Raw genomic sequence first — 26068 nt, 5'->3', positions numbered from 1 at the left:
TTCCACCTCTCAATGGAAACAATGGGTATGGCCCTACTGTACATGTGGAAACATTTTAATTCTATCCAGAACATTTTAACCCTACCCAGACTATGCGACATGCCTAAATATGGTCATGATGACATCACATCATGACTATATATGGGCATACATCAGTTTTTTGTCAAAGAATAATTATGTGATAGTCTTTACAGAGCTTTAAAGAAAAAATTAAAATCGCCTACATAATTAGATAAGAAAGTCACCAAGGATGAAAAGCAGACAAGGCCCCTGTCTGGACTGGATGACTTTCTTCTCCATCTCCTATGACGTTGTGAGAATATCACAGATTTATAATAAATAATTAGACCCAAATATTATCAAATAATTGACATATAGGTTTATCATGTTAAAGGTGTTTTCACACTGAATCCACATTTCCGGTCCGGAAAGCCTAACAAACCGATAAGAAAATCGGATCAGTGTGTAAGAAAAGAGAAGCTGGCCTTCAGCGCATCGAAAATACAGTCCCAATTTTAATTCGGATCTCATGTGAATGCAACTAACATATGGAATGTCCTACAATTTTAAGATAATTAAACATTAAATAATCCTGTTGAGTTATTCAAAGGTTATCAGAATCTATCAATAATTTTAATAAAATTTATGTGACAGTGATGTACTTTTTCGAGCTGACCCTTAAGTTGTTGAACCATGCGTCTTCACTTCAGAATGACCTTGGCATTATGCTCTTTCGAAGGCCAAAGTTTCAAAATATCTTCTTCAACCAATCATTCTGTATTACCAGTACTAATTTACCGGTAATCTAATTTCATAGCATATATATTATATATGATATAATGTTTTTTGGAATTTTGTTTATAAGCATGGCATTCTAAAAATATGAAATCAGATGATCTAATTATGTAAATTCTGAAATTAATTGAGCAGTTAAACTAAATATTTGACCTTATAGTTACCTTCAGTGGGATTGCTGATAAGACAGCTGATGTTGATGTGACTCATAAACCATTGAGAAGCATGTAGAGGTTCCCCTGGGGTGGGGAATCAAGAGCGAAATACATTCACCATGTGTCAGGTATAAAGATCAGGGGAGGGAGATGTGATAGTGGAGGTTAGAGGACATCAGCTGATTGGTTGCCAGATTTACCTTGATATTTCATTACTAATTATATAATGCAAAAGTGCAAAACTTTACATGTTAACTGTACTTTATCAATGTTAGTAAAATAAATATAATGGATTGTGCTTATAAATGCCATTTTGAAGCTTAGTTGGAAAACACATGTTCAAAAATATAATCTCAGCTTAAATATTTCCTTGTAATATGTTCCCAGGGTAGCATTTACTTATTTCTTGCTTATCCAGAGTCGGGTCTTCTAAGTTTAATGAGTCTAAGTTTCACAGGTTGGGGCTAGAGATAGGGGACTGTTCTCATAGATTTTTCTTAAGATTAGTATTATTTGACTTTAATCATATAATTTTAAAATCTGGCCAGTATAAAAAATCTGTTTTCCCAGCATAAACATAGATGCGTAGGGTATGTTTTACAATAATTTTCCAGGGTAGTATTTTTATCTTTTGCGAATGTCTATATTTGGTTAATCACCATGTTTTCCAGGGCACCATAATGGCTTACATACATAGCCTCCTTCATTGTGAAGAATATAGTAGATATTAAAGTTTCACCACTAAGAGGCCAGGGTAGGGTATAATTAATATGCAATTATTTCTTTAGTATATTTTATTTAATATATCCAGATTAGATTATACTTTTGCTCTAGGTCATCATCATCAACCACTAAAGGGTGAAGGCCTCTCCAAGATCTGCAAAGACTTGCCAGGGTAGTATTTAATAACCTCTAATTAATTTTTAAAAAAAAAATAATATCAAGAATCAAGAATACTTTATTTTCATTGATAACACAAGTGAATAATGATTTGCCAGTTGCTGAAACACTTAAAAAAGACATTATTACAATATCATTATATGTAATATTATTGTTACATATTGAGACTTGATTTGATTTATGGGTACTTATGCATTGAATTCTCAAGGTTCCGATCTTCTTTGATTACCCAGGGTAAGCTAAGTTTCCCAGGTCCATGTTTTATTTTTTTTCTATATAGATTTTTTTTTTTGCATAAAGTCACTGCAACTACAGTAATAGTCTATGCATTGATGTTCACCAAGTTTAGAGTGTGTCTGACCTATTTACCCACAAGTCTGAGGGTGATTCTGATACTGATGAGTCATCACATATTGATGCTTTAAGTATTGATACATTAATAACTTAAGAGTTAAAGCTCTGTAGCCACGTTCATATCCAACTATGGCGAGATAATTTTAGTGGATGAGCTAGAAGATCTCGCCATAAGTTTGAGTATGACCACTCAAGTATGGCGAGATGAAGGCCACAACTCGACTAAGCCCGTCGAGTAAATTTATGTCGACTAACTTCTTAATCCAGTCTAAAGCCAGTAAACAATTAAACAGCGGGTGGCCACAGGTCACGAATACACCATTCAAATTGAAGCAAAATGACCTTCCATGCTTGCTGGTTAGCGCGTTTTTTAGTTACTATCATAAACACCATTCAGAATTGACGCAGTCTCCCTGATCTGTGTACTTTAATTTCAACAAGTCTTATTTTGCAAATGATGGTCGAAAAGTCAGTAAAGAAACGCCATCTCTGGACGTATGCGCAGAAATGTGATTTAATAGATATCTGGAGGGAGCCAGAAATCGCCGAAAAAGTTGAAGATAAATTGTACCGTCAGAAGGCTGGTGTCCAAAGGATTGCAGAGAGAATGCGGGACTTAGGCCACAATAGCATAACATCGGCAATTGTTGTGACAAAGTTGAAAAATCTAAGAGCATATACCACAAGGCTGTGAGAGACGTTTTTATTCGTGGGACGGGCAAGGGGTCGGCCAATGTAATAAGGGATGACCCGAAATCGGCATGCCCAGACTACCACGCGCTAAACGAAATACTTGGGGGAAAACCCAGTGTAAACCCTCCAGCTGGACTTCTCGGCCAGTCTAATCAACCGCCGAGACCTAGGCCTAGCTTACTCCTATAGTCTCGATCTAGCATAAACTAGTCACGCGAAAATCAACAGTAATTACACACCATGCGATTGTACTTCCTGTCTAATGATGTGTTTTCCGAATTTCTGGTAGTCAAAATATCTCGCTCTAACCTTAACGTCGAACGTGATTAGTGGATTTAATCCAATTAACTTGGCAAGTAGATCAGCTACTTCATCTGGCTATAATCCCATATGAACCTAGCTTGTGACTTTACCTACCGGTTGAGCTAAAATGTCTGAATGTCCATGCACATTACAAGGTCTAACTTTATGCCTGCGATGTGATAAAGGCTATGTTTAAACTTGTTCAATCAAATGATAAGCATATACATTAAAATTAGAACAAGGCTAAACATAGCTTTTATCAAAAGTCACTATATATTTAAATACTTTGTTTAACATTCTTCTGATTAGTTTAATATTTCTGTCACTTTAAATATTTACCGATGCCAGTGACACACCTAGTTAGGAGGTAGGGGGATGATGAAGAATGTGATGGGAAAGTGAGAGTAACTAGATACAGAAATAAGGTGACATGATTTGATATTTAACTCTTTGAGTGTAGGCCGACTTATTTTGCTCAGCAGGTTTTTATGGGAGGAGGAGGCTTTGGGAGCAAACTTTTTCTAGATAATCTCCCTGCTCTTTGCCGTTTCTGTCTATCAGTGCGACAATAAAATAATACCATGTAAAAGTTAATGAAGTTCATTTAAGTACTGTTGTATAGCATTCACTTTCAGCTCTCATAAACATTAAACTCTCATTTCGACAAAAACAATATCATTATATTAATAATTTTGTTTCATATTGCAAAATTAGCACATCAATAAAATGTGCTAAGTGTCACATTATTTATCAGGAAAACAATAGTGTGTTTAGAAAGCGACAATGTTCTTGATATTTCAATTTCGTTTTGTATATGCGATGGTTTTAAAGCTCAACAATGTAACCTGTCATGAGGTCAAAGACAGCCAATCAAAGATATTGTACTTGTGGCCATGGCCATCAGACGGTTTGTACTAACCATGTACTTGACCTTTCTGCGTTAATTTGATTACGCTGTAAGGATACATATTATGTCAAATGAAATACAATAATTCCAAACTATTGCCCGGCAGATGCTGCAATTTAAGCACACTACAATAATGTATTCTATTTTGATGATGTACATAAAAAACAAAATTTACTTTGGGTTTATTATAAAGATGCTAATCCCTTTTAATAAATTAAATGAATGAATCAATTAATTAAATCTTTGTGTAACTTAAAAAAAATCTTCAAAAGTAAAAGTAAGGCATTATTATTATGGGTTTCTATGGTTTTTAACTGTTCATATGAAAAGCCTTGATAAAATGAGTTATGTTATATGCCACATCAATTTCATATATCTTAAAAAACTTATTTGAAAAATATGTATTAAGCTGTATTTTGAAGAAAAAAAATGGGTTTCAGTGTTTCAGATAAGTTTAATCAATAAAAGTCCTTGGTTTAATGTGCATATTTTACAATAACAAACTTTCTAATTTGTTGTACTCCACTTTAATATAAAATTTATTTGTGGTTCATATTGTAAAGCTGTTTTTCAGAATTGATAGGAAAAATGACAGGGAATTTTATCAGTTGTCTATCTTCAGAGGGATTTTTTGTAAATAATGCTTTAACATATCTAAATTTTAAAATGCCTTTCTATGGTTATACTCAATAAACAATGATTTATAATGTAATATTTAGGCCTAGTATATTGTAGGATGTTTAATACAAACAATTAAAGTTGAATTATTGTTAAAGGAAGATATACTGCCTACAGTATGTTGAAATCTAAGGGAAAAAAAACAAATTCACTGAGAACAATTTAATTGCTCAATTAAATTGATAAATAGGTTATCAATTTCCAATGAGGCACATAAAAAAATTTTTTTTTGCTGATTTACTAAAATCTTGATTGCTGGCCAATTTGAAAGTAGTATATAATGAGCGGAATTCTTTAAATCGTTTGTTAATTGGTCCGGAAAACCTTTTAAATTGCAATCTACTAACTTGTAATGCTATATAGGCAATTAAAAAATGTTTAATTTTATTTTTCTATTTTAATTGCTCGGCATAATATTTTTACACACTTTTCAATTTTATGTGACAAATTAATGTGCTGCGACCAAATATGGCCATGATGATGTCATATTACACCCAAATATGGGTATTATTCTTTAGGACTTTTAGTATGTATATTATGTAACAGATTCCGCAAAATATTTCTGTTGCAATTAGATCTGTGTTCATTATAATTCTGTCTAAAGATTAACTGATTTGACTAAAGCTGAGGCAACTAAAAATTACTCTTACTTTGGACTGAATTTGCAAATAGTCCACTCTCGTTCACCCTAACATGACTTAGATATATTATAATTCTCACTCACTCCAATTAATATCTGTTCAAATTAGAATTATCGAGTTTTATCCAATTTATAGAAATTCAAGTTGAAAGTTTCATTAAATTTGAAACTCTTTTTTGTACAAATTATGTTTGGTATTTCTTGAAAGATAAATGTATTAGCTTTAAGGTGGAAACTGCATAGTGTTGTGTGTGCGAAGCTTTTGCGAGTGATCTCCTTCTCAATAATACCTCTGTGGTTCTAGGATCGAAGCTCTGGCATGGCCTTTTTTTAAGCTGTTCTGAATGTTTTAGCCTGCACTATGGTTTTTCCCTTTCTTGGGGAGAAAGGAGCTCGGCCTGTATAGGCAGGGGAGCTTATTTTTGCTTCCTCAGTTGGTGCCTCCATCAGTGAAATATACAAATTCTGTTACAGATACGAAGCATAATTCTGAAATTTAAATATATCAAAAATACAGAGAGTAAGCAAGGAACAGAGGCAATCAGCTGTTGAGAGTGAGTGCCAATTAGCAGGCAAACCGTTTGGTGAATAACCGTACCAGGGACCTGTTCTCCAGGGAAAAAAATTTATCACTGATCAATTCAACGAATTCACAAGGAAATAAAATATATTACAAGGTATTTGATTCTGATTAAATGTAAATATTATCTATTGCAAATATAAAGGGAATAAAGACATATTGTTGTCATTATTTGAAATAAAAGTCCTAGTGATTGGCGGTGGTCAACTTTGGTATTAATAAATATATTATATTTATTGCATTTTTATATTTCATTGAATGGATTTTTAAAAATTCATTTATACAATCAGGTATAAAATTTAATAATTGACTGATTGGCTTACCGATAGGTTTGCATAAGAAATTTTTTTAATGTATTTATTGTACAGTACTATGATGCATGCTACCAAAGTGAAAAGCCAATAGGTAAACCAAAATACAGCAAACAGAAAGGGAATAAAGGATTCCTGGATACTCTCAATCTTGTCCTAATTGCCTTAAAATGCAGATACACAGAAGTTCTGTAGGAAATGTCACCAGTGATGTTGCCAAGGAGGGAGGAGGTGGGGTGTCAAGGAGAAAATTCTCTATTTTAGTAAATGTACAAAGTTGTTTTTTCATCAACAGTTGTACTTCATCCCAAGATTTTTTTTCCCCCTCCTATCCAAAAGACAACTGGAAGAGGAACGAGCAATTTATTGGATGGAAAAAACTACTACTATAAAATATATATATACTCTATATTAAGCTATTGGTATTCTTATATCCTGATTTATCTTGGTGTACAGACATAAAGTAAAACTGCATTGATATTGACATGCTAAGCCAATGATGTAAATATGTGTGAAGCCACGGATTACGTGTCTTTGTGCGTGGAGTGACTTATGAGAGTTATTATGAAGAGGTGCTAACGGATGTGAGTAAAATCCCGCAATTGCTGGTGATAAAGTGATTATACTGTAGCCATATTTTAGACTGAATATGCATCATAACCACAAAGCCAGCCCAAATTTATTCTGCTGTTCTGGTACACCTTGAGGTTTTGTGATAGATTGCAAAGCAGTACAGTATAGCCACATTTTATCTAGACAAAATGGTGGCCTAATAGCCGTCAATGACATCCTAATAGTAATGCTTACAATGGTTCATTCTGCTTTTTGTTTATCTGTTGTAAAAAAGATGCTTTCTTAAAGCCATATAGAGAACAATTTTTGAAAATGAAAACTTAGCCTGAGAATTCCATTTCCTGCCATTGATACAGTAAGTATCCATGGTGGGGCAAAAGAGGGTCCATAGACAATACAGACCATGCACACCTTTCAGCTTTTTATTTAGCTCCACTATACTTGTAACTACTGTCTATTATACAAACACATGAAACCTATTACAATGCCTGTTGACACCTGCATCCAGGTGTCAAGCCACCTGTATCCAGGTGTCAAACCAGTTTTTAACTCATACCGAATAAGATAAAAAAAAAACTACGGATATTACAAATCATATAATTTTCTAAAATAAATTTTTGTTAACATTTGTTTGATTTAATTATAGCAGTACCATTCGCATACACATACCTTAAAATGATAACAAAATGGTTTCCAGACAGGTTGCCCAATGACAGCGGTGTCTTAACATAACTGAAGAAAAAATATAAATACCATTTTATCAATTTGGATTACTGATGATGAAATGTTATTCATAGATGTAATTAATGTAGTTTATAAGAAAATTTCATTTTAAAACATGAATGAAAACGTCTGTGTCCTTGGTGTAGGAATATGCACATACAGTACTTGTCGTAGGCGGATGGATGGCGTAACATGCACAGATTATCAACCATGTTCTGGATAATTTTGTCCCCACTCTAGGGCATTAGTGTAATTGAATCATCATGGATTCATGGATATTATTTGGTGATATGTGTTGCTGATTTTTTATCTTTACTTCATAATTAAAATGTGTCATTTTTAAAAGAATCTCTTTGTTTCATGACCCGAATAAACTTCATGATTCAGATTGGGATATAAATTGACAATGACATGGTTTTGATAGAATTCCAAGGATAGATATTGGTCAGTGACAAGAGTAACAGTAAGAATTGACAACTCCAGAACAAAAAAAAAACTGGGGGTGGGGAACAGAAGGGAAAGGTTAATTATGCAACAGAGCCTCATTAGAAGATTTAATCTTGGGTGTGGCTCCAGATAATAATTGGCAGAATCAATTATCAAGGATTTTTTGAGAGCCATTTCCTACTACTACACTAGAGTTTGGGTTCCTGAACCAATGTCAGCAGGGCATTGGTTTACTCGGCAGAAAACGTAGTTCACAATCAGTCAATTAATCTTTAAAACAGCGAAAAAATGGGGAAAAAAACAGCACCTCCTTATAGTAGTGGTGGTAGTGTCACTTCAGATGTAAAGTCAACTTATTTCCAGTCAAAAAAACCAATAGTAGCTCATGTGTTTAATATGATATCAAATCAATTTTTGGCCCAGGGCCCTCAGATTGCAAGCTGAACATTCACCCATTAATCTAGAATAAAATTTGTTACAGAAAAATATAATAAATGAGAATGTAATTCTATAGTAACAGATGATGACGAGACCTACCTGAAATTCCCAAGCTTAATGCCACGAAGCACTTTATTCAACTGGCTAAGTCTTGTAGCGGTGACCCTGCAAAATATCCACAATTAAACATGTTATCTTTATGTTTTTAAACAGTTCCTTTTTCGAACCCGATCAGAGAACCTCTGTACAAATAACTGTATTTTTGTTTTTTCGCCAAAATCATTCAGTGGCAGTTTAGGCATAGTAGGCGTGGTAAACGTTTCGTTTAATATATTCTAAAAATAGAATATTACGTGGGCTTTTGGCAGCAGACTTACAATTGTTTAAGGCAAATGAGAAAATTGAGCGTCATAAACATGGCGATGATGTCAGTGGCAAGGTATATAACAATAAAACCCCATCAAGAACCTTGGAATTTTCGCCCAGGATTTTCTGGCACCGCACTGTGTTTACGTTATTGATTTTCACATCTTGTCTTGTCTCATCCTAAATATGAACACATTAATTTATCTTTTTTTTTTTTAATAAATTAATATCGAAATTTATTGTTTTCATTCTTTTCTAATAAAATCAAATCGTTATTCTCAAAATACTCTCTTAATACATTGGTATGGTTTCCCAAGAGTTGCAGATTCAATACCACAACAATAAAAAAATTTAAAAAAATGTGTACCAGTATATGTTATACAAATCAAAATTGGTAATTAAATGCAAAGTAATGGTTAGACTGGAAGTAATGGTGTCTACGGATATCTAATCCATCATTATCCAATTTTCAACACTTGCAAAAACAATAATTCTTCTCCTCCAACAATTCTTCTGACTTCTTCATTAATTTAGTTCTTTTCTTTCATTGATTTTAAACTGTCAATAATAGTTAGTAATCACTATTTTTAACCAGACTTACTCCTGTGTCTGGAACCTTTTTTCTCAGTAGGCCTAACACTACGCATTTTCCTCTAGACCTTAGTCATCTAGGACCGATGAAATATTGCGATAAGCTATACTGATCATGATATGTGTGAGAAAGCTGCAGATAATGGGCAACAGATAGAAGAGTGTTTCACTGCTGAATCATATCATATCAGCTGTTGATAACATTTGTCAGAAATGTGAACAGTTTTTTAAAAATATTTTTTTGATATCATAACTTAATTTAACATGCTGGATGTCACAGGGAGTTAAATTCTTTCCACTCAGCCAATTTCATGTAGCACATTTTGAGAAAACCTTTTATCAAGCAATATACTGATATGACAAAAATAATAGTAGTAGATATAGACCTTTTATATTTATATTTTAGTGCTCTGACTGAGTCGCCACCATATTAAATTTATGTATGATCTTTACATTATAAGAAACTTCATAGTGGCATTTCTCAGATTTTCTTTAAAAACCCAAGCGATTTTGCTATTTGATGTAATTAAAATATTAGAAATTAAAATATTAAACATTTCAAAAAATATAAAATGAATATTGAAATAAAACAATTTATTACTTATTTTAATATTATAATAAAAATTACAAATCATGTGTAATAAATTTGAAAAGTTTTATTATCCTATAAAATATGAATAAAAATTATTAAAAAGAAAATAAAAGTTTATGGGTCAAGGATCATTGATGCACAAAATCTTTAGACAAAAAAAAAAACAAGGTTATAAAAGTTTCATAACAATAATTGTTCTTAATGAACAAATCTGAATTCACTTGCTTGAATAAATTAGATTATTCTTAAAGTTTGACTTTATCAGTTATTTAATTATTACAATCATGCTTCATCCTTTACAAGTCATTACGTCCCATTAACCGTGGGAATTCTAAAGGAAGTCATTCTTTTGTCAAATCACAAACCTGTACAGCTTTGCCAAACATATCAACATACAAAATTAACACCAAAAGCACAGCACGTGCATCACCACATTTACCATTGTCATATATCGCAAAACTTAGATAATACTAACGCTACCCATGAATACGGACTATTGAAATTCACTATCGTATCAAAAGAGTATTTAACGCACACCCACAAGTCATTAGTCTAATTCTTTGAACCTATCTAAAGGCAGCAAACGTGCCGGGATGCAGATAAATACCGCATCAGTGAAAACTATTTGAAAGCTTTCATATTTCTTTTCCCTAAAAGAAGTATTGCATTGACGAGCACTGACCTAGTAAGTAAGTTCGTTCCTGTAGCAACTTGATTTGAAGGTGTATGATTGGTTGATTTCTTTGATCGTGGTATGGTCTGTGGCAGTGAAATGTGTCATTGTGCAAAATGCGAAATCAGAACAGAGTTTCCTAGGACTTCAACCGACAGTGCCCCGTGGACTAAAACTTCTGGGTTTTAAGAGTAAACCAACAAAAACGGTGAGTTTAAGGACATTTTAAAATTATTTTATGGCTTTAGTCATTGAATTTAACATCAGGAGTTTATTTTGTTTATCTTTATTTTTTGAGGTTTAGAATTTCCAAATGAGAATATTTCCAAATTTTTAACACAAATAATCCATTCCTTAAGTACAGAATAAGTCTTCTCAGTTACCATTGCTAAAATAGCTGTTGATACTGTACACTAATCACAAGTCAGTGTTACCTAATGTGAGTATCATTATCAATATTATTTACATTAAAGAATAATATACACCAAGTTATTCATCAAAGCATTATCAAATATAACATTTTTTCATGCAATTGCTGCATTCAGTTTATAATCTCAATATAAAATTCTTTTTTTCAAATACTTAATGATATAATCTTCACAAAAGTAGAGATAGCTCTCTCACAAAAAAAATTCACTTAGATATGTTTACAAATGAATATTGAATCAAGTTGAGGATGTCAGACTTTTTGTGTGATTCATATTCACTGTATGAGAACTGACCAATCAGGAGTTCCCAGGAAGGTCAAGTATATTTATACATTTAATATTCTGCAATATAGTCTGAGATCATCAATTTGAATTCACCAATCACAATGAAGAACAGATACAGGACAAGATTACACAAAACTGAAGCATGATACAATTTAATATTAATTAGTCAATTTTTAATTAATAACAGAATTAAAAAGTAAAATGAGAGCTATAAAATGGTTAAAGAATCATTTAAATCCAACATTTCGTTATGAAGTTACAGGAGTTTAAATATACAGCTGCTTAAAGAGCAATATTTGAGAAATCAGGCAGGATCTGCGACAAGTGACTGTTATATGGCTTGTCTTGCACATATGTTAGAAAGCTCATTTAACCAGACCACTCCTGGAAAGGGATTTCTTCCAACCTGTGACCCCTGTAATGACATTCATGGTTTATAAACATACTGCCATTTGGTGTACTGGAAAACAGAAACTAATTTTGAAAATAATACAGTATATGATTGTTTATTATTAGCAATTGTCATTTTCAATCGCAGTACAATTTTAAACATGACCTTGGCATAAAATTTGCCTAATTAAATTAGTGATAAATAAATTCAAATGATTTAAAAATTATGATAATTATATGTTTGATTTTACATTATATTCAATTTTAAAATCAATTATAAATCTGTGTGGCTTGTTTCATTGGCAGTATTCCTACTATTTGCTGCTTCATATGGTTGTGATACTGCATCTAGCTACATAAATACTATAGTACACGATTATGGCTAATGAAACTATAAAAACCCTGAGGCACATATCCTGCAATTGGTTGTAATAATTATAAAGAAATAAATTGGTGGATTACAGTTTTTCTTGATTCTTTTTTCTTTTTTAATACAAAATAGTGCTAAAGATTGTATTTAACATTTGTTAATTAAATACATCTCACATGTATATGATGTAGACATTGCTTTGAATTTAGACCAGAAAAGACAAATTTGTAACGATTTAATTTATAGGAAATTGGCACAGTCATGAGGTAGTTATCAGGAACCTTGTGCTTCCTTTTGCTTTAGGTGTGTGTTGGTTTAACATATTTTTCTGTACTTTATAAAGAAATTAGTTTTCTGCTGGTAAAGTGGGGCCTAGGACATTATAAAGCTCTCTATACAGTCTTTAAAGCCTCTTACAGTTTTGTATACCTTGCTGTAGATGTAGTAGAAGCTTGGGTTTTAATTGAATTGTCATTTTTTAAATTAAATCCTTTTATAGTTTCCGACGAAGTGTGCATAATATATAATCACATAGGATCTGTGATATAATTAAGTTTACTGATATGGTGGGTTTTGTTTTGTTCATTACCATATATTTGTTTATTTATATTGTTAATCTATAACTTTTACATTTTTAAATTTTATTTTACAGATGTTCAGAAAAATTAACGGTGGATTGATATCAAGAAGTTAGAGCATAAGGGTATGATTGTAAACATTTTCCTCTGTAGCAGATTTTAAATTTGACAAAAATGAACAAGCTAATGATGTCTGCATTGATTCTAGGAGTGATTTTGATTGAATTGGTTGGTGCTCTGCAAGGTGTTCAGCCTGATATTCAACCAAACGCTCAACGTGCCTTACCAACTTGGCCACGAACTGTACCTTGTCCGAACAGATGTGTATGTACCATCACCAATGCTTATTTATATCCCCTTCGTCAAGGAGTCTATCGCAAAGTAGACTGCGCCAATAAACAGCTTAACTTCATCCCAAAAAATCTGCCCTTAGAAACAGATATCCTACTTTTAAACAATAATAAAATTCGCAACATTGAACGATCATCATTTCGCTCTGTTCTTGATCTCCAATATCTAGATTTATCGTATAACATCATCCAGTATATTGAAGATGGAGTTTTTGATTTTAACCGCAATCTAGGTTTGATTAATCTTGGTTGGAATTCGATACAAATGTTGGATGACAGTGTATTCCGCAGACAGGAGGACCTGACAGATCTCACGCTTGCTGGCAACATGTTGACGGAAGTACCGTATGCAGTTAAAAACATTCGTTCTTTACAGGTTCTCCAACTGTATCAGAACTCTATCACTTCTCTTGAAAATAGTCCTTTTCTTGGTTTGGAAAGTTTACAGTTTCTGAATCTTCACGACAATCATATTGAAAAAATTGAGAACACAATCTTTTTAAGAAATTTAGAACTCAGCAACATCTACTTGAATGCAAATAAGATCACAGTAATTCCCCCAAATCTTTTCCGCAACTTACGCAATCTAGATTACCTTGCGTTAAGTGATAACTTGATCGCAGGACTTCATGTAATGGTTTTTCGTTTAGCAGGAAATATTCGCAGCCTTGATTTACAACGAAACCGTTTGACACGTCTTCCAAGTGGCATTTTTCTCGGAATGACAAGATTGCGAGAAATTAACTTGCAAGAGAACAAGCTACGCGCTGTGCCTCCAAGCATGTTCACAGGTCTCAATAACCTGCGTTCAATAGACCTCTCTAAAAACAAACAAATTGGAACGCTACCTCCAGACGTTTTTAGCCACCTACCTAATCTGGAGACCATCGTTCTAAGCCACTTGATTGGCATTGATGCAAGAACTTTTTACGGTCTTCCACATTTAAAAATGCTCAAAATTACAGACAGTAATTTGAACACATTGCAAAATGACATCTTCAAAGACAATCGACTTCTGGAACATATTGCAGTGCCAAAATGTGGAATCAATATTGTTCAAGAACGAGTGCTGGCAGGATTGTCGAAACTCCGTTCGATAGATTTTTCAGATAACAGACTAACATACGTTGACGAGAGTATGTTTGCTCTGAGTCAACTGAATTCGCTTGAAACTTTACATTTGCAATACAATGAGATACGTGATGTGTCCGTGCAAGCCTTTAGGAACCTTGGAGCATTGTTAAATCTACGGCTGGATAATAACCAGATTCCAACTCTTTATGCATTTATGTTTTCAGGTCTTGTGAGTTTGAGAAGCTTAGAAGTAGACCATAATGCAATCACTCTTGTGCAGGCTTCTGCTCTCGCTGGCATGCCTGCTCTTGGAAGATTTGACATCTCCAACAACCCTATAAATTGTGATTGTACCATCTTGCCATTCATAGACTGGTTCCACGCAAACCAAAACAAGATGTTTTCCTTAACGCAAACCGTATGTGGAGCACCCTCAAAGTATGCTCACGATCCAATAAAAACAGTAATGAATACAGTCTCTGGTAATCCGTTCACGTGTGTCTCTCCAAGAATCGTGTCGCAACCTAAAGCTTTGAAGATATACATCTTGGTGTCAACACATTCCAAATTACCATGTGACCTAGACGAGCATGTAGTTGCACAACAAGAGTGGATACTGCCTTCATTTAGAATGATAACTGTCGGCAAGTTGCCTACTATGACCAACATCAATGCACAGCAGCACGTCACCGCACTTACGGATGGAACCCTTATTATTCAGAGTGCCACTTATACAGATTCAGGACCATACACATGTACAGCAACTAATAGCAGAGGGGTTGCATCTATTACTTACAACATCTTAGTTGTGGATTCCATACCAGCAGGAGGAGTCACAGCACCAGGTAAAAAATTTTGTTTAATTAAATCCACCTGCTTACATATTAACTTGCATAATTTTGAGATTACGTCTTACTGTTAAATCAGGCATAACACCCAGGCAATAGCATATGCATTACCGTAAAATGTTAATTGATAAATTAGCTTTATATTTTGATCTTTAAAAAATGTATTTCATTTAAATTTATCACTTTATTCAATACAATACATATTCTCTTCTAAAATGAACTCCATGATAATATTAAAAATTCCTCCTTATAATTTAAGAAAATAAATTACCTCAATCTATTCCACTTAATTACAGGTGCAGGATCACCAGGGGCTAGGCCTAAGCCTCCAACTGGAGGTGCTGGAGGAACAGGCAACAGTGGTGGCTCAATTCCTGTAACTGTAAAGCCAAATGGACCTAATGCTGGAGCTGGAAATCCTGGTATTGGGAATCCAGGAACTGGTACAGGTACTGGAAATACAGGCACTGGAAATACTGGACCTGGATCTCCAGGAACTCCTGGTATTGGGGATCCAGGAACTGGTACAGGTACTGGAAATACAGGCACTGGAAATACTGGACCTGGATTTCCAGGAACTCCTGGAATTGGAAATCCAGGAATAGGAGGAAATCCAGGAATAGGAGGAAATCCTGGCATAGGAGGAAATCCTAGCATAGGAGGAAATCCTGGCATAGGAAACAATGGTTTTGGAAATCCAGGAATAGGAAATCCCGGCATTGGAAATCCAGGAGTTGGAAATCCTGGAATAGGAGGGAATCCTGGCATAGGAACTCCTGGTGTTGGAAATCCAGGAATAGGAAATCCTGGCATTGGAAATCCAGGAGTTGGAAATCCAGGAGTTGGAAATCCTGGAATTGGAAATCCTGGAGTTGGAAATCCTGGAGTTGGAAATCCAGGTATTGGAAATCCAGGTATTGGAAATCCTGGAGTTGGAAATCCTGGAGTTGGAAATCCTGGAGTTGGAAATCCTGGAGTTGGAAATCCTGGAGTTGGAAATCCTGGAGTTGGAAATCCTGGAGTTGGAAATCCATGGATTCCTGGAGCTGGTTCTCCAGGCGTAATAATTCCCGGCACAGGAAATGTGTTGCCTAGCAAACATCCCCGTATATTACCTCCATTTCACCCCACAAATGTACCATCCCTAACAACTGAGATAATTTACGATCCACATCCTTGTACACCAAGCCCTTGTCTACATAAAGGTAAATGTGCAGAAGTTCCTGCAGATGCCGTAGAGGGCGCCTCTGATGAAAGGATAAATACGAAACCAAAAGTGACAAACAAATCAGCAGTGCCTGCAGCTGTCGCTGAGCCTGTAGTTCTCAAGGCTAAGTGTGCGTGTACAGAAGAGTGGGGTGGACGGTACTGTGAGATTTTACTTCCGGGTCAACCAGTTAATGTGGAAATAATAAATACACACAGCAACTTTATCCAGATTCAATGGGAAGAAGGGGAGATAAACGGCGACCTCTCTGGTTACAAAGTGCTTTACCGAAAACTTGGTGGAACCGACCCCATTGAGGTAAGCATGCCACTCGATCCAGACGTCAAGTCTTTCACACTACATCAGCTTGAAACAGAAGCAAATTATCGTGTTTGCGTTGTGGCTTACAACACGGGTGGCGAAAGCAGTCTTAGTGACGGCAACTGCATCTCAGTGCACACAAACGAATCCGACAAGTCACATGCTAAAGATAACATCTCTATCTTAACAGTATCGCTCGGAGGGCTTGGTTTGTTGGTGGCAATAACAGCATCAGTGGCATATTACCGATACAACCATAAAAAACAAAAGCCAGCTGAAACGATTCAAATGAGGGCAGACAACCTGAAGAAAGGATTACAGAAGAAGGGTCGAGCAGCAGTTAGGCCAGCACGTGCGGTAGTCAGGCCCGAGACGGTGTATTACTCACCAAACAATGACAATGTTATGCTGCTTGAGATGAACTCTCAAATTCCATCCATGATGTACCTCAATCCCAGTGCTGTACCACCAAAAGCTATCAAGCCTAAACCACAAAAGAGACGTCTCCAGATACAGTCAGATTTGGAGTAAGTTCATACTCAATATGTAACCTTTTCTACCTTAATGGAAATAAATTGCAAAAAAAATAAAAATTTTATTCATACCAATATCAATTTATATTATTTATTTTCATGTGTTTTTCTACAATTTTTTTTCTATAAAATGTACGAAAATACTATTTTAAAAAGCTAATTTCTATGGCTAAAAAAGATTTTGTGTCAGTAGTAACAGCAGATGCATGGGTAGTCTACACATATGGTGGAATGGGGGGAACATGTATCTCTGCTTGTCAGGTTTTGTATGTGGATTCTTTTCTATTCCTAAGATGAGACACTCACTGCCAATGCTTAAATGTATTTTGTCCTTGTTTACTTTTTAATTAGGCAAGACTTTTTTATAACTTGTTTGGCAAACCCACCACCCTCCAATATTGATAATTTATAATAAAAATTAAATAAAATTTTTGGACCATTAGTCCACATCCACCACCGCAAAAAAAATTGAAAATATCAGAAAAAAATAAAAGTTTTTCTTTATTGTTATTAAGCCCGCTGCTCAGTGGCCTTGAGATCTCCAAAAATAAGATATGTATATTTCTTCCTATTTATATAAATTTAAAGCATTTAATCTTCCAATTACAATACCACTTACATTCAGCAATAAAAAGTTATTTTTATTTTATCCTCCATCAGGAGGTTTTTGGAAAAACTATTTGCTGAACAAGAAAACAAAATTTTATTTTAATTTTTTTCTGCCCACCTCTAATAAGTTTGCGAAACAAGGAAAGAAAAAGTCTTGCCTTACCATGTAAGTTATTAGCTTTCAATTACAAATTAAAATGAAAAAAAATCTTTGGAAATTAAAGAATGCATAAATACCACTATTCCTCTATTATTTTAATATGCCCTTAAATTGGCTGGTAATCAATTTTAAGGATATAAAAAATAGTCTGTTAATCAATTATTCTGTTATTAAATCCTTTCAAATGAATAATTCAGTGCTTTCATTATATTTTGAGTTTATTTTATAAAACAGTATATCTCAAATATGTAATAAATATACTATATTATTATTATTATCTTTATATTATCATCATCTATAAAGTTTTTATGTTTGTTTAGGTCTCATCCACAAAAAATGTGTGTCTGCTACCAAAGCTTTACTATATTATAATCTATCAGATTAACTCAGGACCGAGAATACCAATATGTAGAATTTGCATGGAATTTAATTTTAGGGTACCTGTGTTCATTCATGTGTTGAAAATGCAAACATCCTGAGCTCTCCAAGCTATGAATGGTTGTGATGCAATACATATTACATATGGCCTCATTTATACTGATAATCTATTTGCACATGTTGATGTTAGAAACAGAATGCTACTGTTACAATAGTATGTTTAGGATGGTATTGTAAAAATGTTACTATGTGAATATACTGTACTTTAAAAAAGATGGATGACATATGGACTATCAAATATGCTGTATTTCAATGCACCTGTGATCACTGTAAACCCAACTAATGAAAAAATGATGATCGTAACATGAAAAATAATTAATTTAACCAGCAGCGTAACTACAGTAGGTGCTAAAGGGCACTGGTGCAAGATTAATTGCCGGGCCTTTTGATGTGATAGGGGAATTCCCTAGTTATCAGAAAATTCATCGTATAAATACTATTGATAATCGGCTTCATAACTATTTCAAGATTGGCATATTCGTTCTCAGCAGCTGTTCTAAATTAATTAATAAAAATTGGTGGCACGCAAAATTAAACAATTGCAGTGGCGGATCAGGGAATTCGAAAAGAGGGGCCAGGGAGGAATTTTCACAGGTAGAGGAGGAAGGCCACTGGAAGTAACACCATAAATTAATACCTTCCTATGCAGTCTTTAAACTTATGATTATAATAGTTACTTTATTTTACAACTTGGGAAGCTGTAATCACAGTGACCATGGGTGTATCGCAGTGCCAAATAATATAATATTGATATAAATATGATTAAAAAACTGATGTAAATACTGAATACAAATATTTTTGATGCAAGAGCTTGAATGCAAGATAAATGATTGAAAGTTACGCATGACTGAACACAAACCACCAGAGGTGATTCTAAAGCATGAATTTGATTACAAAATAGAAATATATTTTGGTATTACATATAGTTTAAAATTTATATATATTTTAAGATATAAAATCAAGGAGAATACAATTTTCCATATCAGATTCAAATGCATTATAAAAAAGTATGACACTACTGCACAGGCTTGTTACTGAATTCTCCCTTTTATCGCAATATATTAGCGCTTTTTATGTTTTATTATTAGTCTAAAATTACCAACAAGATTCATTTAGGGAAACTCCTTTACCAATTGAATCTCTCTTGCTGGTTGTGCCGCTGAGTGGTGAATTGTGTACATTCAAAATATATGCAAATGTATTCATTATGCAATGAATATGCAAATTGCTATATGCAAATATATCTATAGGCAAATTTTGCAAATATTTCACTTTGTCATATACCAGGGCTGGTCTTCCCTTGTGAAACTATGTCATATGGAATAACTATAAACCACTAGACTGTTAATATTACAGAAAAATTTTCAAAATATATTGAAAAATATTGTATATGTTGAGCAAAAAAACTTACAAAATTATTATTTAATGTGCTTAGGCAAGACTCTTTTATGCCTTATTTAGCAAACCCTCTGACTGCCAATGATGGTGATTTCAAATGAAAATAAAATTTTATTTTTGGCCAGTTAGCACACGCTCCACCACAAAAAGAATATAGTAATTTTTAGAAAAATGTTTTTTTTATTGTGCCCTCCGCTCCCCTGAAATCGCCAAAAATAAGATGTATATATTTCTTCGTTAATTTTATAAATGTAAAGCATTTATCAATCTTATTACTACACAGTATTGTATATTTATTTTCTCCGCCCCATAGATGCTTTAGGAAATTCATTTTCCGCATTCCTCTGATGATAATTAAAAATATAAGTTCGCTAAACAAGGTATTAAAAAGTCTTGTATTGCATATAAGTTATTACCTTTCAATTAAAAATTAATTAAAATTAAATTAAATATTATTTTTTCCTTTGGAATCAACAAGATGTATCATAATACCATTCCTGTAGTTTTGCATAGCTCTTTAAATTGGCCGGTCAATTTAAGGATTTTAATCGAAAATATGTCAGTTAATCAGTGAAATCGGAATTGTTTTTAATTTGTGTTTTATTTGAAGATAATAACTTATTTAATCTTTATAAATAAGCAATTCAATATTTTTATCTAGTTATTTAGTTTTTTTAGGTTTTACCGCAAGTTAAGATATTGTGTTTAAAATATATATTATATAATAGTTCTCATTTTTTTTTTTAAATATGTCTGTTAATCAGTGAAATTGGAATTTGTTTTTAATTTGTGTTTTATTGGAAGTTAATAACTTATTTAATCTTTATAAATAAGCAATTAAATATTTTTATTTAGCTATTTATGTTTTTTTAGGTTTTAACACAAGGTGAGATATTGTGTTTAAAATATATAGTATATAATAGTTCTCATTCTTTTTTTCTGCCTTTTAGCATTATGTGTTCTGTACTTTTGTTAATAGTTCATTTATGTACACAGGTGAAAAATAGCCAATCAGAAAATTATTTAAGTCTGATCTTACATTGCTTGCAGTGTATTCTGGTGCTCTATAAATGTTTTGTGATTGATTGATATAATGTATGTGTATGTGTTGTAAATCTTATTATATTTGTGAATATATGTGATATATTGCTGTTGCAGTCTCCACAATTTTTGATAAGACAAGCCTAATGAAGTAGCAAATTGTTTGACTTCAAGAACAGATAAACAATTTGTTTTATCAGATATTGTTTGGCAAACAGATATTGTTTGGCAAACAATGTTATGCTCTGTTCACACTATCGCAATTTCTGCAACAACGACATGTGATTTACCTTTATTGGTATTACTGGATAGTGTAAACAGACATTAAGATGAGTTTGATAGACAAATATCTAGTTGCATTTTATTAAGATTGTAAGCAATGCAACAAATATAGATCATAAAAGAAAAGGGAAGTGAATCGAGCAGATTTTATTTAATGAATTTATTATTGTAATGTTTCCCAAGTGGAACAAGTTAATAAATGTGCAATATGCATCATATGACTTTTAAAAGTAAATATATTTTGAATATTGTTTTGTGTCCACAAATAATAAATACAGTAATAACTAGAGCAGTCACTCCCTAGAGGACATACCTCTGCCACGTGCCTGAATACAGTACCAACAATACACAGTCCGTGAATGGGCGAAGCATACCTTCAATGAAATAAGGGAACCACCTATCGTATTCCAGATTATTTTCTTGAGTGCTGCAGCCTAAGTTCAAGAAAATAATGGAATCACCCGCTGTATTCAGGCACATTGCTTTCCTGAGTACTGCCTGAATAAGTGGGTGATTCCATTATCTTTCTGTGACCTTGACCTTGTCCTTTGACTTTTACCAATTAAAATAATAATAGAACCACTGTCACAGTGGTTCTATAACATTATAATGTTAATGTTTAATGTTGGCCATCTGTTGCTATATATCACATGCGGTATGTGTAGGAGTTCCAGCGGCTAGAAAAGTAGAGGAACGTTAGTAGGGATAATAAATAAAAATGTGTATTATTATTATAATAAGGTGATATACTGTAAAGTGATTTTTATCTACTTTGTAGTGTAATTTTGTTTTTGCTAAGCAAGTTTTTAGTTCAGAAGGCATCCAGGGGGGAGTGCAACCTTCTCTAGTAAGGGAGATAGGGGCATGTACTATAACAACGGAAGAAAAACCATACCATGTGTCCTGAAACCATAATTTAACAATATGCTTTGCATTCTCATAAAAACAATTCTATAATCATTCCTATGTCTTCATAACCTATTTTCATAATCATTTTAACCACATTTCAAGAACATATTCTCTTCATGACTTCAGTATATAATTACCTATGATTCACATCCAACTAATTAATAAGATTCATTACCAACTAATTAGTCAAAACTAAATCAAAAAGATGCAATACGTCAGAACAGGTTCTTGGAAATTCCTCTTTCTAACGCCATAGCATTTATCCTTTGACACAGAAATCACGCACAATACATTAGTTCCTATGAATGCATTGCAGACAAGAATCTTGTAATAAATAATTAATAATAATTCAAGAAAACTGAATATTTTAGTTTCAATTTAAAGTTTGATAATAATCCAATTTTTATTTGCTAAAACAGTCAAAAAGTATTATTGTAAACATCATTTATTTCTTATCACAAAAAAACTGAAAAGAAATTAACATCTACTTATGATGACTCAAACACCATTCCTCAATTAAAATTTCATTTTTTATATTTTTTTTTTTCATAGTGTCTCAAACCCCAGAAACACTGTGTTATCATGAGGGCAATCATTTCTATGTAGCTTCCCCCCTCTGTAAATTTCTTTTTAACTTCTTTCATCCAATCAACAGCGGTGACATTTCATCGTCTGTTACTTCCTATGTTAGGGTCCCATATCCTGTATGACTCAACCCATAATGTTGGCTTTAAGAAACTAGCTTTAGTTTTTAGCGTTAATTTCATCTCATCATAATGAACTTGAGGAATTTGATTCCGTCCCTCGGGACATGTCCAGTGATAGGCCTATGCCAATATAAGTTATTTCTTATATCTCTTGTCATGTATCAGTGAGTAATTCTCCCCAATTAATGTATATATATTAATTTTGTCTATTTTATGTCTTACTGAGAGGTTTGGAAAAGGACGTTTTAAAAGAGATGAGTACTTCAGCCTTAGATCTCAGAGCTCTGATATTAATTATATTTTTACCTAAAATTATTTTAATTCCTAAATAGAGAGAAAAGTGAAAAGAGCTAGAAGACTGAAATACACATGGCCACAATAGTTTCTTTTATTCAGTATTCAGTGGTGGATTCAAAGGGGCCCCCTCAAAATAAAAATAAAAAAAGAAAATTATATTCCGATTTTAAGTCTGAGAGTGCCATTTCCAGCCATCAGGAGGTGCCATAATTATACATTTTCTTATCTAAGACCCAACCACAGTGGGGCTGAGGTGGCCCCATCTATAAAAAATTCCTGGATCCTTCACTGGCATTTTTTACTAGAGATGCAATACTTAGTTTGGTTGACTTTCTGGCAGGTAGGGTGTTCTGCGAATTACTGAATTCACTGATTGGGCTGTGCCCTTGTGATGATGGGAATGCAAAAATAAATGAAAAATAATTTTAAAAAAATACAAACTATATGTTACATAAAAATTGTTAATATCTGTGGGGCTGTTCCCAGTGGAAGGTGCTATTTATGTCTGATCAAAAATAACAAAACAAAACAACAGAATAAATTTATAAATATTTCCATTATTCAACTTTAATCCACATAAACTTAAAAAATGTATGTATTGAATATTAACTGACTATTTAAAACTAATAAAATTAAATAACAATTCATATGATACATAGCCCCCCCCCCCACTAATTTTTATGTTAAACAATGTGGTGACTAAGGGGATGTTTGTTCTGATTTTCCTCCCACTCATTCTCCCTCTAAACCTACAAATGTGCTCATCTAGTATCATCCTTGTATTCGTTGTTGCGGCAGCCATCACTAATGCGCGTGTTTCATCCAAAATCCCTTTCGAATGCGGGACCGTCTTGCACGATGCGAGACGGTTGGTAACTATGTTATTATTGTTACAAATTTAGCCTAAGACCTTCTGGTTATCTATCATCTGGATGATCTATCATCTGGATGATCTATCAACTATTCTAGTAGGCGGAAGTAGTAGTATACACCCTTAAAATATCCCATTTTTTCCCAAGTTATTACATAATTATGCTATAAATAATAGATAAATCACATATATTATTGTCTTAATATTACTGATGGAGGTGGCTCATCATCACAAACTACAATGTGATATATGTTGTTCTACCACTAAGGCTAGCCCTACAGCAATGTTACATAACTGAACCAAGTAACTTAAAAACTATTGGTGACAGATCTTTCACATTAATTATAGCTAATAGTCAATGGAACTCTCTACCATTACATCTTAAGCAATCTTCTACAATATCCACTTTCAAAGCTAACATTATTTTTTAAAGAAACATCATAACTTTCAGTCAAACGCATATTTTATTTTAACATTGTTTTATAATATGCGCTATATATTATTATTATTATTTGATTATTATTAATATTATTACTATTATTACGGTATATTACTACTATTATTATTAATAATCATTATTAATTTAGGATTACAAATGTAAAAGCATAATTATGCTTGTTTCTCTATACCCTTTCTTTTATCTGGGCTATTGTTTCAGTATTAATACCATCTTGTACTGATTGTGACTCGATAAATTAATTAATTGAAATGAAATGAATTAGAATTCTAGTTAATTTAATTAAATTAGTATTCAGTAAAAATTCTATTGCTATTAATACTATTTGTTAAGGATACTTGAAAATATAAATAAAAAAATTAATAACACTGTAAGACTCAGATAATCATCACATGATTGAAAGACAACTAATGTATATGCTTATATATGAATTACTGATTCACTCTAGAAAATCTCAATCAGCTTACTTAAACACAGGCATACACGCTGCCATACAATGAATACCAAATGACACGTAGGCCATCCACACGTAGGCCAATCTACACGTAAGCCATGTCATGTCTGAAACAGTCTGCACATTTTAAGATCTCTTATTTCCTGGCCTCAGCATACTATACGGTATTACATTATTATCTTACAGATAACATTAAGTGGTTGATATTTTCAAATCGTATTAATAAACACTTAAAAATATTTATGGTAGATGTTATTACCATCTAAATTATATTGTATTTACTATTGATTCTTATTCTAATTCTTTATTCACCAAAAAAAAGCAAAGTACAATACAATCGTGGTACACATATACAGAAAACAAATACAATAAATTGAATGAGTGGGCAGAAGGTTGATAATCGTTAACTTTAAGCCATCAAAGACAACAAAGACACCTCTTCTTTTAATAAAATGTAAATTAATTGGGGTAATTGATAAGTAATAATTAATCCAGAAAGCTTAACTTGTAAATGCGATCTGCCTGTAGTCTTCGGTGACATAGCATTTTACATACTCCTTGACTCAACACGATAAACTGTTGGAAGCTGCTTGGTAATATATTAAAACTAATTTCCTAACTACCCATTAAATCAAAATCTAATAAAATTATATTAACAGGAAAGGTAAACTATTAATTTTAACTGGAAACCATACATTTTAATTTTTAAACATCCTTGCAATTTAATGGAGTTATTCCCTTGATTTCAAACTATGTATATTTAGCAAATTAAACTTTTTAGTTCACAAAGTTTAGACTTCTTTAAGCAAAGCTAATTTCAATACTAGTTCAGCTGTAGTTAAGGCTTAGTTTATGGCCTTCCTAGTGACATTTTAGTTATACTTTCTTTTACTGTTAAACAGATAACTGCATTTTATTTATTTTTTTTGGCTTCCTTTTGTCTCGGCAGCTCTATCTTGGTTATCATATCTTTAAAGTTGACGTAAGTCTAAAAAGTCTGGAAATGATATAAAAAATACTTCTGAATTTTTTCAAGTTATACTCATGAAGATTTCAATATTTCAAAATCCCTTTCAAATTTAATAATCTTTTTATTTGTATAAATTAATAATTAACAGATTATTTACACATACATTCATTTAGCTCATTTTTAAATTAAACTTCATGATTTAAGGTTGGTCTCTATGTATACATTGTGTCTTTAACATTTTTTTATCTTTGTCAATTTAATGTTGGAGATATGTCCTAGTCTCACCCTTTAACATGACTATTAGATAAGCTTATCTTCATAGGGTGGAAGTGGTTGGCGCATCAGTTGTGGCTTGGACTCCCAACCTTGAGG

At 32.9% G+C, this 26068-nt stretch overlaps 2 protein-coding genes across 2 annotated transcripts in view; one reads left to right on the top strand and one right to left on the bottom strand.

Annotated features, from left to right (window-relative positions):
- Positions 1 to 26068, bottom strand: part of LOC117115039 (pseudouridylate synthase 7 homolog) — a gene marked incomplete in the record, with an annotated part of 54801 nt that overhangs the window by 8866 nt on the left and 19867 nt on the right. The window contains 2 exon segments of the mRNA XM_033258686.1: positions 7559 to 7621; positions 8597 to 8662. Coding sequence (XP_033114577.1) covers positions 7559 to 7621; positions 8597 to 8662 — 129 coding nt within the window.
- Positions 10771 to 21266, top strand: LOC117115038. Its single transcript, XM_033258685.1, has 3 exons — positions 10771 to 10927; positions 12845 to 15039; positions 15339 to 21266. Exons 2-3 carry the CDS (start codon positions 12945 to 12947, stop codon positions 17099 to 17101), a joined length of 3858 nt encoding a protein of 1285 aa, XP_033114576.1. The 5' UTR covers positions 10771 to 10927; positions 12845 to 12944; the 3' UTR covers positions 17102 to 21266.

Source organism: Anneissia japonica, unplaced genomic scaffold, assembly GCF_011630105.1.
Source record: "Anneissia japonica isolate Jap-2015-1 unplaced genomic scaffold, ASM1163010v1 scaffold24_len2511860_cov200, whole genome shotgun sequence".
Classification (NCBI taxonomy): Eukaryota; Metazoa; Echinodermata; class Crinoidea; order Comatulida; family Comatulidae; genus Anneissia; species Anneissia japonica.
The sequence above is the reverse complement of the archived record's forward strand: the minus strand, read 5'-3'. Positions and strand labels throughout refer to the sequence as shown.

Bases quoted from the DNA above. Each gene is read 5' to 3' on its own strand.
- LOC117115038 (XM_033258685.1), top strand. From the start codon at position 12,945: ATGAACAAGCTAATGATGTCTGCATTGATTCTAGGAGTGATTTTGATT. The intron at 15,040-15,338 runs GTAAAAAATTTT...ACTTAATTACAG, and splicing joins AGGAGGAGTCACAGCACCAG to GTGCAGGATCACCAGGGGCT.